At 35.8% G+C, this 12635-nt stretch overlaps 2 protein-coding genes across 2 annotated transcripts in view; one reads left to right on the top strand and one right to left on the bottom strand.

Moving 5' to 3' along the window:
• The first annotated feature begins 770 nt into the window (after nt 1–770).
• On the top strand, nt 771–10154 carry LOC139809110 (uncharacterized). Its single transcript, XM_071771771.1, has 12 exons — nt 771–1050; nt 3968–4093; nt 5581–5673; nt 6263–6325; nt 6959–7282; nt 7639–7791; nt 7966–8130; nt 8213–8334; nt 8424–8507; nt 8618–9413; nt 9517–9605; nt 9707–10154. The coding sequence occupies exons 1-12, from the start codon at nt 786–788 to the stop codon at nt 9728–9730; spliced, it is 2304 nt and encodes a 767-aa protein (XP_071627872.1). The 5' UTR covers nt 771–785; the 3' UTR covers nt 9731–10154.
• Nucleotides 9641–12635, bottom strand: part of Dsb (debris buster) — a 36764-nt gene continuing 33769 nt past the window's right edge. Inside the window, exon 10 of the mRNA XM_071771772.1 lies at nt 9641–12480. Within this exon, the coding sequence (XP_071627873.1) occupies nt 12046–12480 (435 nt within the window). The 3' untranslated portion in view covers nt 9641–12045. The remainder of the gene's footprint in view (nt 12481–12635) is intronic.

The following is a 12635-nucleotide window of genomic DNA, read 5'->3' as shown; positions in this document are numbered from 1 at the left end:
GACAGACGCGGCATTAACTTGTAAAAATTTAACGAAGCTTTATGACTGCAGGTTTTTAATTGCAGTTACCAGCCTAAGATCACGCATTTGACGCATTTCAGAAATATATTATTGAAATACGTCACTAAAGTGACTAAAGTATTATCAATAAAACTCTAGAACAGTCAGTCTACTTACATCATGAGAATAATTATCAATTTTTGTACATATAATTTGTTGCTTATAAATAACATATATTATAGAAAATGTAATTATAAGCTTGCCAGGCCCATCAAATGTACAAAACAGTATCTATTATTTTTTAACTTCATTGGTTTAGTTAAATTAACATTGTTTCATTTATTAACAATATTGAGAAGCAGTAACGCTCGACCTAGAGGAATGGTTAACAATTACTTAAATTGAGTATAATTTGATACTATATAAATTTGATACTATAAACAACAGTGCGCAAGCTTATAATTCTGTTTAGAGATAAATCCCAGCTAGCAGAAGCTTTTGAAATACATCTGAAAAACGTTTAAAAAATTATGTCGTCTTTTATAAATGTCTTTGTGATGTATTTAAGACTTTTTTTAGAACTTTCTGCTAGCTACGATATTTTTAGAGTATAATTACGTGGGAACTAATAATGCTACACGCTAAATCTGATAAACGCATTAATAGAGCATAAACTGTCTGAATTTCTGAAATATAGTTATGTATCGCGCGCTGTCTTCTATTTTGGCGATAGTGAAGAAACGTAAAAAGAAGCGAAACTTAAAAAGACTTTAACTTTAAGGCATATGGCGATACCGGCCAGTGTCGACGAGAACCGTCGAAGAACCGTGGTCGAGAACGCTCCCGTTCCTCGGCTTTCGAGTTTCGAGGAAAGGCAGCGGCGCGTGTTGCCATTAGAAATTGATTTCCAGTTGCTAGGATACGTGGCCGGCTTGAAAGCGCCCAGCACCGGCGAGGCGAGCATGCCTGCTTACCTGGCGGTCAGTCGGCTGCAAGTTTGCGCGGCGCAAGGTGCAAGCATGGGCCTGCCGGACATAGAGACCATACCCGGTAAAACGATTTAAAAGAAAAAAAAAGACAAAAAAGATAGCACTCACACACATGAGAAAGAGAAAGGGAAAGAGGAATTTTTTTCCACACGCACGCACGCACAAATTCGTCACGCACTTGCAAATTTTATGTCATATATTCTGGATCACCGTAACGCGCCGGCCGCGCGGCGATCGATCCCTCGAACGACGGGCACAGAGCACCCCCGGCATTATTAAAACCCCCGCCGACGTGTGCCCCTTTGTTTCGCCGTGCCGTGTCCGCGTGAACGGCGTGAACAAACTAAAATCGATACGTCTCGTTGCTATCGAGCGATCGCGAGTGTGTATAGTCGCGCGGGATTCACCGTCAGTCACTCGATGACAAATGATAATTGGGTGGGTCGCGAAAATTGCAATTACGCGATTTAAGTTAAGTTTAAGTTTCACGAGCACTGTATATACACAGCTTGTAGAACGAAGAGACGTCTGTAATAATCGAGTTTTTTCCCTTGCGAACATAGTCAACGGCACGCAATTTATTCGTCAAATAAGCTCGCAAAGCCTCTATAATTGTTTAGTCGGCGCTTTAATCCGCGTGGCGTTGAATGTCCTCAATAGCGGACAGTAGCTAGTCGCTTAGAAGCGTGCCGCTACCAGCACAATCCGGTCGTTAATCGGCTAATGCCACCATCGTGCTTCATGCGAGTCATACGCGTGCATTCGTACTCATGCATTAACTTACTGGCCGGCGTTATCGCGCGCTATTATTGCAAGTTCGATAAATTAGCTGGGACAAAAAACTCCCGTTCGCGAGGATGCCACTTAACTCGTCTGATAAACTCGTACGTTTTGTAATAACGGCGCGTCTCAAGTTGCTCGTTCGATACGTAGTAAAGCGGCATGAGAATGAATTAAACATGAAGCGAGACTTGTTACTTCTTCCCTAATATATCCCGTAATAAAATATTTCTTATATAATGTAACGCACGTTGTTATCTACAGATATTCACATTTTCTTGTAGAAAGAATAAAATTCTATCTTTTAAATTGTTTGTATTTTTGGATAGAATATAGTTTCTTAACGCACACATATGGTATCCACCGGTGCTTTCGATATGACCTAGTTTGCTTGCATTTTGAATGTGTTACATATGAATGAATTGCTATTCGCGTATGATCGCTATCGACTACCGTAGATTATATGTATGTATACATACATTGCTTTGCCGAGCAATTTGGCGGCTATTAACCGACCTGTGCATGGGTCAATAACCTAGGAAAATATGCGAACCTCTCGAGGACTATTAATCTTTCATGAAAGTAGAATACGTTTGCTTTTGTCTTTCCATAATTTTATGATTCTTCTTTTACAAGTCAAAAAATTATGACAATTAGTATAAATAATGTAGTTTAATGTCCATTTCTATCATATACAGATTAACTTTAATTTCGATTTAACTTGTCTTTTATCTTTTTCTAATTTTTAGAACTAGAAAAAGATAAAATTCAACCGCGATTAAAATTAATTTACATCGATAGAAAAGGACATAAAAGATGCGAAAGGATCTAAATACGATATAAGATAAAAAAAATTACAAAATTTAAAGGTAATATATTTAAAAAACTATGCAAGCTAAAATTTGGATGAGATTTGAGAATTAAATAATCTGCAACGTTGAGAAAATATGAAAGTTTTCAAGTTTAAAGATTTAAGAGAAGATTTCTAAAGGTCTCTGAAGAAATACTTTCAAGGTAAGATTTGAGTACTATAATTGAGTATTACAACTTACAACTCCTCATTATAATTTTGCAATATATTGAAAGAGTCTTTAGCAGGATGATGAGATGGTTCGTGTTGTTCAATGAAGGACAGATGCGTAATGAATTATGCAAAAGGCCGCCGTTTGAACTTTTGATAAGCAAGACGTAAGCGTAAATCTCGAAGGATTTATCGCCGGTTTTACGTTATTGACCTTTGTAAAGGGAGACCGAAATACCCTACCGTTAATCTCGTGTTGAGACGGCATTCGGTGTCTTAACGCCTTTCCGGTCCTTTTTACTCCACGTTGGCTTTTAAACCTAATTTATGCCAAGGTTATGCAGCGATAAAACTTAACACTCAACCGTAGCTCGTTACCGTACTCAACATATTCATAACACTCCACTGACTCCGCCCATTGTACGCAGAAATAGAAAAATCTATAGACGATTCCGGCAATTAGCTCGTCGAGAGATTATTTCTGTACTGTATTAATGCCGTTACCGTGAACATATATTAACATACATAAATAAACGTAACGATTCGACAATGTCCTTTCCTGAAAACAATGGTAAAGTGTAGATCGATTTTCTAAAGGAAACTTTAAAGATTACGTTTCCTATATATATATATATATATATATATATATATATATATATATATATATATATATTATATGTTAGCATATACTTGATGAATCTGGAAACATTAAATATACTTCTGTTCAAGTCGGAGATTAAAGATTGCTACAATGCTATAGCTTCACATGCAAATACATCAAATACAGATATACTTATAATGCATTTATAAACTTCGCGAAAGACTAATCTGCAACGATTGCAATCGAGCATGTTGCAAACGTTGCAATAAATTTTCAAAGATGATAATAATAATAACAATAATGATGATAGCGACGATAATATAATAATAATAATAATAATAAAATAAAGATGTGGCCTCAAGTACAGATTTATATTAATAATAGAGAACTTTAAGCATAAATTTTTACTCAAAACAGAGTTCTAAAAAGAGGTTCGCGTAATTATTATTTCAGAGCAAAATTTAAGGGCAAGATCAATCAAATATCAATCCAAAAAATCACGAGTTTCAAAGATAGAAAGATTGATCCATTCCTGCCTTCAATATTTAACGATGTATCGATCTTTGCACGTTGTAGAGACTGGGGCGGTGTTCACGATCGGCCGTAGCAGATTCGCGGACAACATTGCGTCGCATTTCTTCATACGCAAGGATCCGGTTGTCGTCATTGAATGTGGAGATGAGCACTCTGCCGTTGTTTGTCGTAAGTATTTAAATCTGTTCCTTTACAGAGCAATTTATAATCGATCAGCCTGAAAAGCAGTCAACGGTCTAATTGCAAGTTTAATCCGGTAATCAAATATAATCTAGCAGTAGGTTCAGATACCATATTGGCTCCAAATAATTCAAACTCAACTTGAAATCGATCTAACTTGGATTATCGGAAAGAAATAATAACTCTAATAAAAAAGAGAGTGACAATACAGTTGGTTATACCTTCTATCGAATATCGTTAATCAATGTTGCGAGGTGTAACGTTGACTGTAAACCATGTATTCATAATGAGCAATGTTGGCAGACAAAGTTAGATACTTACTAATAAACAAAGACAAAAATGCTATCTTTTTTCTTGTTTTTTTTTCTAAATTTAGTCGCAAAATATTATCTTGTTCTTATATTTTGCATTATACAGCCCGATTTTTATCGACAATAAGACGCGTTAAAAATCTCGAATTTTAATAATATAACATTCTGAAATTTATGGGCTTTATAATGCAAGACCGTATGATGATTCTGCGTGATTTACAGCTTCTGTAACATGCTATGTAAAGAGTATATACAGTTCAGCTATGCTTACATAGAAATATCCACTGCCCGGTAAATCGATATTGAACACGCAGTGGTCGGCGTATCCGACATTGTTGGTGTTATTAGCTTAACGCGTTCCGATGAAATATGTTGTATTTTTGTTTGCCTTGCACATAAAAAAAGTCTTGCTAGTAAAAATAAAAGAAAGGCTATAATTAATAGTAAGAATGATGTAATATTGTCATAAAATATTTCATAAATCCCTCAATTATTCACTAAATATATCGGTTAATATTTTATTTATCTTATTTGCGATGCAAATTTTATTTTGCTCGTTTTTTTTATTGCAACCCAAGCGACAAAGAACGTATTTATGTATTTCTTGCCATTTCTCCACATAATTTCTCTGATTCTTTTTTGGATCTTGAAATTTACTTGCATGCATTGAGAAAAAAATGTTGTAAATTTGACTAAACTCGTTTAGTTGTAGTGATTTGTTTAATGCAAATATTAATATATTTAAATCAAATATACGTGAGTAATATCAAGAAATTCTGAATCTATTTAAATATAATATTTTTTGAATTAACAAATGTTAGTTTGACAGCCCGTGACCGCTGCATTTAGTTGAATCAAATAATATTTCTTTGAATCTACGATTTTTTTTTCTCAGTGTGCGAGCAATTGCAACATGCTGTCTGTTTAGTACCGTAATTAAAATTATGTAACTATATGTGTTTACTGCTCGTGGATTTATACCTCTAGGTACTTTTAGATCCTATAGATTCCTCGAATACTTATGTTACGTAAATGCAATTTATCTTAATGTTATCTTAATCTAAAGATTATCCTAATGTTAAGGATAGTCTCTGTGAGATTATAATCTAACTAAATGTATTCTTCAATTTTGCTTGGACTGCCTTGGCTTTTTTCTTATTTCAGAAACCGGCAGACTCTTTGTTTTTGGCAGTAACGATTGGGGTCAACTGGGTCTGGGTCACAAAAACCATATTAGCAAACCATCGTGTGTAAAAAGTTTGTAGCCACCTTATCGTAGCAGCAAAAAATTTAACACATTGGCTATCGAAATGTATTATTTATTCCGCGTATCAACAATATGCCAGTATATTAAACAATATAGCATAGTTTTTCGTAAACTTTTATTTTTATGATCAAATATTATACTACTGGGTTATATATATAATATTATACTACTACGCCTCTTACGTTGGTAAAAAAAAAACAGGCATTCCTGATGAGCCATGTAACTGTCAAAATAACTTACAGTATTTTTCCGATGGAAAGATTATAATATAAAATAAGACGTAGTGACACGCGCGCGCGCCGGGTGTTTACACGGCATCTTATTGCAAATGGGGTGTGACACGATATAGCTAACGTGTTAAATATTAATAAGATGACGTTCTCTACGTTTAAATGCTGCCATCTTTTTCTTGTTAATATATCTTGTTAAAAATAGTTTTTATGAGTTTTTTAAAGCCACTTCGTATGTGTCGAAAATCAATTTATAATCATTTATAAATGTCGAGGTTAATTTTTTTAAAAATATTCCGTTTCAACGAATTGCTACTCGTGATTTTAACGAGAGTCCAATGTGTTTTAGTTCTGAAACCGGAAAAAGTCACGCATGTGGCATGTGGGAGAGCGCACACCTTGATATGTACAGGTGAGAAACGAGTGATGCGTAGCCGAATAGATATACGAAATATATTTTAATCGCACTTTCTCTCGATAATAAACAAATCTATATCTGTCAATTTTTCTCAATGCAACAGATATAAGGATTTAAATCGTGAGAAATAAAAAGTCAGTCTTCGATTAAATAATTGGCTCTCTATTTGCCAAAGCAATAGATCGTAAAAACACGATCGATGTCTGGAACAGAATACCCCTCATACGTATGTACATATAGCTGTCATTAGCAGATGCGAGGTATTAAGTGAGCATGCCGTTTCTATATATGTGGCTTTGCGTGTCACGAACTTCGGCGAATATTTGCCGAGTCATTCAACCTCAATCTTGTTCTCGTTTGAAGGGATCAACTGGATAAGCACTCTCTTAAATGGCACGCCACTTCGCTGGCTTTCTAAGTAGGAATTCGAAATGTTAATTTATCAATCGATTAAAGTTGCTTCAGGCAAATAGCGAACATATTCCTACAGCCAATTTTATCAGTCTATCTTAATTAACTCTTTGTGAACGAAGGCTATAAATTATTTCTCACGGTTTGCTGCAAAATGTGCAAACGGTTTTTTAGTTAATGAACAAATTAAACAGTTGTGTCGAAATAATTTTTTAGGAGCTCAGAAAATTTTCGCGTGCGGCAGCAATCAAGAAAGTCAACTGGGTCGGGAAAATTCCGCGATAGGTGACAGCTCCAGTTCTCCAATCTTGGTCTACGATTGTGGTCTCGCTGGGCCCCGGATCGTCCAACTTGCAGCAGGATCGCATCATTCGATGGTTCTGACGAGCGACGGCGGAGTTGTCGCCTGGGGAAGCAATCTGGAAGGACAGTTAGGATTGCCAGGGATTTCAGGTCTGGTTAACAAGCCTACGAAGGTCCCCATTTCCGAACCGGTAAAGGAAATCAGCGCGGGATATTATCATTCAGTTTTCTTGACTGGTAATGCGATGCTCGATGACAATACTTAGTTCTGATATAACAGATTATATAATAGTTTGAAGTACATATGTAATACACACACAAATGAACAGAAACATATTTATATTTTTCTTCTACGTAATATCTTTTTTCATACTCGCTTAGAAGAAAAAAGATAAAATAATTATAAGATGTTGAGCCGGGAAAAATAAAATAGAGTTCCAAGAATCCGTCCAGGTATTCTGAGACGTCACAGCACACTTTCCGCAAGATAAAATCGCTTCCGTTACAGCCACGCTTATAACGACTCGCACGAGCACGAGAGGTTGTAAAATACATTAGCGTGTATATAATTCGGCGACATGACTCGTTTCCAGAAAGCGGACTCATTTATGTCTGCGGCGAGTCGGAAAGTGGTAAACTCGGAATCAACATCAACTTTTCTACGCAAGTCGCACCGAAGCAGATGCAATTACCGGCGACGGCACTTCACGTCGCATGCGGGGGTCATCACACACTCATACTAGCAGGTTGAGATCGATAGAGTTTGAAATCGATATACTTTGAACGCTACTTGTGTTTGAACGGCGTGTATATTTGCGGATCTCTCAGCGGCTAGAAATTTCAATTTCATATTTTAATTTTTTTTTAATAAAACACAGCCAAGTGCGAGATTTATAAAAATTGACTGTATACATTTTTAGAAAATGGCAATATTTACTGCTCCGGCAGTAACGCCAGCGGGCAACTCGGTATGGGCACAAATGTTAACGAGACACACACGCCAAAACTTCTTTCACGCGGGGCTCTTCAAGACGAGAAGATCGTCAAGATTGCTTGCGGTGAAAGTCACAGCGCTATACTTACTGGTAATTAAAATTCTGCTGCAATCATCGTGTTCTTGAAATCCTTAAACCCCTCGTCGGTAATTACATTATTTATTAATAACAGAGTCCGGCAAGCTCTTCACCTGTGGCGACGGCCGACACGGAAAGTTGGGTCTCGAAGAGAACGAAAATAACGTTCACGAAGTAACATTCGCTGCCAAATATCAGGAGCTCTTCGTTTCGGATGTAACTCTACTTATCAATTTGTATAAATATGTATGTCACACTTTTTATCGCGTTCTAATTGTGTGCTTATTTTATTTCTTAACTAATAGGTTGCCTGCGGGGGATGTCATACGATATTAATTGGTCGAAGACATGAGATAGATTATCAATCACGACGGCAATCGGACTCGATGGTAAACGCAACTTAAGTTATGCACATATTCGCGCGTGGAAAATAAATTATTAGTTTTTTTTAATTATTTAAATTAATGAGACATGTTTATGAGTCTCTTATCGATTTCAGGAGCAGAAAAATAGTTCTCTACCTCCTTTAAAGCTTCCTATAAATATGCAAAATGAACATCGAGTGGGCAACACGGAGAAATCGACAGATGAAAAGGATGATTTACACCATCCAGATCAAAATAGTGAAACATCTGATATTAATGATACTCAAATAAATGCTTCGAAAGATTTATCAAAAGAAAATATTGTAAATAACGAAGAAATGTTATCTTCAGCGAATGACGAAAAAGTCGCGAATGTATCTTCAGAAATTACTCCAGAAAGCTCGCAAGAAAAAGATCATCTTGATGATGAAGGCCATGAGAATAAAAATATTGAAAGCAACGAAAGTAAAGATATTAGTGAAAATGATGAAAAACAAGAAAATAATAAAAATATGGAAATGGCAGCGACAGTAACGCAAGACGTAGAGGAATTATGTACAAAAACAGAAATCTCGAGAATACAGGAGGAAGAGGGACAGAAAACGACGACGAACCCTACACCACCGCCGAAACCACCGAGATTAAAATCTGGAAGTGTTGAAGATACGAACGGAAAAGAATCTTCAAAGGAGAACGAAGAAGATGAAAAAGAAAAAGATGACAAAGAGATGAAGACCAGCAACGAACAAAATTCAAGTGCAAAATCAGCTAGAAAATCGACATCAGCAATTTCGAGGGAAACCATAGAAGCTATCGAGAATTCCATAGAAAAAGTCGAAGAAGATGAACACGCTGACGAACCGGAGAAAGCGGAAACAGACGGCATGCAGGACGATGCTGACGTAGTGCAATCTCCGCCGCCGCGAACAGGTAAAACAAGCGTCTTTTATTTTTCAAGAATTAAATAAAAATTTACTATGAAATAGAATTAAATTCAGAAATAAAAATTGCGCAATGGATTATTGTTTTCTAGCTAAGATGGCAAAGCTGTTTAAAGGAAAACGGCAAGAAGTGCAGAATGGAACTAAGAATACAAGCAGCGCAGCGAATCCGAAAGCTAAGGTACAGCTGAAATGAAACATATTTTACAAAGGATATATTAATTAATATAAATTTTTTATTTTACAATAAGATTATTATTAAATAACTTTTTTGCTTTCCAGTCGAAAACGTGCACAATCCTGTGATCGAAGAAACTTCGAAGAGACATTACAATTCATGATATTTTTATAAAAAAAAACTTACGATAGGTTCGTCGCTGGGACCAAAACATAATGGAACCGGAAATTTCCGATAATCTATATCAAGACGCAAACAAGTCTTTATCGACCGATGGATTTACATAGAATTAGCATAGATCGTATAGGTATTGCGTCAATTTCTTTTATTTATGTCGACGAAAAACTTGAATAAAAAACACCGATTACATTAATAACGTTCTTGGGCAATGTAAATATATAATTCACGCATAAGAATTAATTGATTCCATTATAATAAGAAAGACGCATAAATTTACATGCAGTATAATAGCATATAAAGTAACGTAGATAACTGATGCTGTACATTGATATCTGGATAAACATATTTTATTAAAGTCCAATTACAAAATTCCGTTCTGGCAATAACAAGTTTACCTTACACTGTTTTTATCTTCGGAATAGATTACAAGTACTAAAAATGTGATACGCAGTCGCATTACGTCCACGATGTATCACTCATTTGATTCGAAACATGTTTAACTTATAACGCACCGACGTCGATTAACATTAACCGCAATTATCTAAATTTGCCTTTTCAACATTTTTTTTTAAAGCTAGAGCTGCGCTCCTCTCCGATCGTTTAACCGAAATTAGCTTTACGCAGATACATGTAGCGCTATAAAGTTGTCGGTGCAACTGACCTTACTTCTAATCGACGTTGTTTCATCATACGTTGGCGGCGAATGGTATACTTAACATACGATTACTAATATTGCACTAGATTTTATGGCCGAGTACGAGTGAGACACGTTGAGAGGAAGCATCGTCTTACGCCGCAATCATGCCGCGATCGCTACTATAGTGAAAGTTTCATCCATTCACATAATTGCCTGTTGAAGCTTCTCCCCTCGTTGCTCTCTATATTCAAGTGCATATTGCATATTATATATAAATAAGGACGGAATCACAGACACAATAACATATTTAACATGATCTTGGGATCTTTCGCGATACTGAAAATTATATCATCAGGTAATTCCTGATTATAGTGTATCCATAAGCGCCCGTCAAACCCCAAAAGTTTTGTCTTTTCTTCCATAATTAATAATGGATAATGCTACTGTATTACACTTCATTATTGCTATAAAGTATTATAATGGTTGTATGTTACTTTCACATATTGTGAAAGATCATGGATACACGTACATATATATATTATATATATATTATATATGTATATATTATATATATTATATATATATTCTTTGGCGAATTTGAATTCCATTAAACAACGAAACTTTCCGCGGGTTTCAACTGAATAAATCCGTGTAAAATGAACAAGACTTTTTACATATACGAAATACAAACCAATTTCGGCTGCGCGTATTTCGCAATTGGTTAATTAGTCCATCTAAACCGTCGAAAGCGAAACTTTGGTGTACGCAGTCAAACAAAACGCATTTTATATTTCATCATGCCATACCAATTAATGACGCCTAGCTTAAATTTTTAATGCCTATTTTTAAACAAGATAAATCAGCCATCTCATATTAAATGACAATTTTATCATACGTACGTTAATTCTTGTAATTTTTTAATTCCAAAATATTAAGAATTTAAATACTCGGAATGCTTAAATCCAATTTGAATGATATGTGGCTCCGAACATTTTAAATAACTAACGCCAAAGTTTTCTGAATCTTAACTACAGTCTAGACATACACCACGTATAGTTTCTGCTTCTGTTTGGTGAAATTGTAAAACCGCGCGAATACACCCTAAATAAAAGGCTCGTAATCTTTCAGTAAGTTGCGTAAAGAAAAGTTGTATAAGAGTTCTTAAGATATACTTTATTAATGATTAAAGTCTTGATAAAAAGTTCTTGTATTCTTCGCGCAAGTCCTGTATATCCCGCTAAATACCTTAAATTACATATTAATTAAAATCCAAGTTAATTACATTCTACATTACTTAGATTCTAGATGTCCCGGATTTTAAGTGCCTTGAGTGTCATGCGTTTTAAATCCTAAACATCTCAGATCTTAATTGCCTTAGTTCCTGAGATTCTTGAATTCTGTTTAACCCTGCAATCCTAAGTTCCTTCGATAATCATCAGATTCCGATCCTCGAGAGAGCAATAAAAAAAAAAAAATTTGTTTTGTCCCTCCAACGAATTTTTATTAATATCGAGATTAATTTACTTCACGAGAAATCGAGACTAGGCGTCATTAATTATGCGCTCGCTCTATAATTAGCATGAGCGTTTCTATAATATACTAGAATTCACGCACAAACAATGTCCATCACATCTCTATAATGTCCTGCTTCTCGTCGATATCGTTGTTGCTTAGCAAAATGTAGGAGTCCCGACCCGCCAACAGTCGATGCTGGCCATTTATCAAGAAGGACGAGCCTCTCCTGATGGTCCTCTTGCCGAGCTCGATCGCCTCGTGCGCCAATACCGGACTATTGTACGCCTTCACGAACACCGTAATGATAATTATTAGTCCGACTAGAATCATGCCGTACGTCAAGCAGGGCACAGCGATGTCGGCGAACGTGGTCGCCAGGTAAATCCACCGCCTGATGGACGGCGTGAGCTCCTCCATGCCTTCCTCGACCCACATGATCGGGAAGACTATGTCGGGAAAATTCGCGACCACCGCGATATTAGGCTGTCGTTCTACTTTCAGATTCAACTGGACGCGAACCTTCGCTTCGATCGGTACTCCTAGTTTCTATAAGGAAATAAAAAAAAGAATCATGATTATCTTAGATCTTAGACATGGTATTTTTACTATTTATATATTCATATTTTAATTTATTAATGTCAATCTTAATAGACAATTAAATTGATTGTGTTAATAAAATAATAAAGAAAGCTTGACATATC

This window comes from Temnothorax longispinosus, chromosome 2, assembly GCF_030848805.1.
Source record: "Temnothorax longispinosus isolate EJ_2023e chromosome 2, Tlon_JGU_v1, whole genome shotgun sequence".
NCBI lineage: Eukaryota > Metazoa > Arthropoda > Insecta > Hymenoptera > Formicidae > Temnothorax > Temnothorax longispinosus.
Note: the sequence above shows the minus strand (reverse complement) of the source record. Positions and strands in the feature narration are given on the sequence as shown.

Coding starts and splice junctions, on each gene's coding strand:
- LOC139809110 (XM_071771771.1), top strand. CDS start 786: ATGGCGATACCGGCCAGTGTCGACGAGAACCGTCGAAGAACCGTGGTC. Junction 7,792..7,965: donor TCACACACTCATACTAGCAG/GTTGAGATCGAT, acceptor ATACATTTTTAG/AAAATGGCAATATTTACTGC. Junction 8,131..8,212: donor TCACAGCGCTATACTTACTG/GTAATTAAAATT, acceptor TATTAATAACAG/AGTCCGGCAAGCTCTTCACC.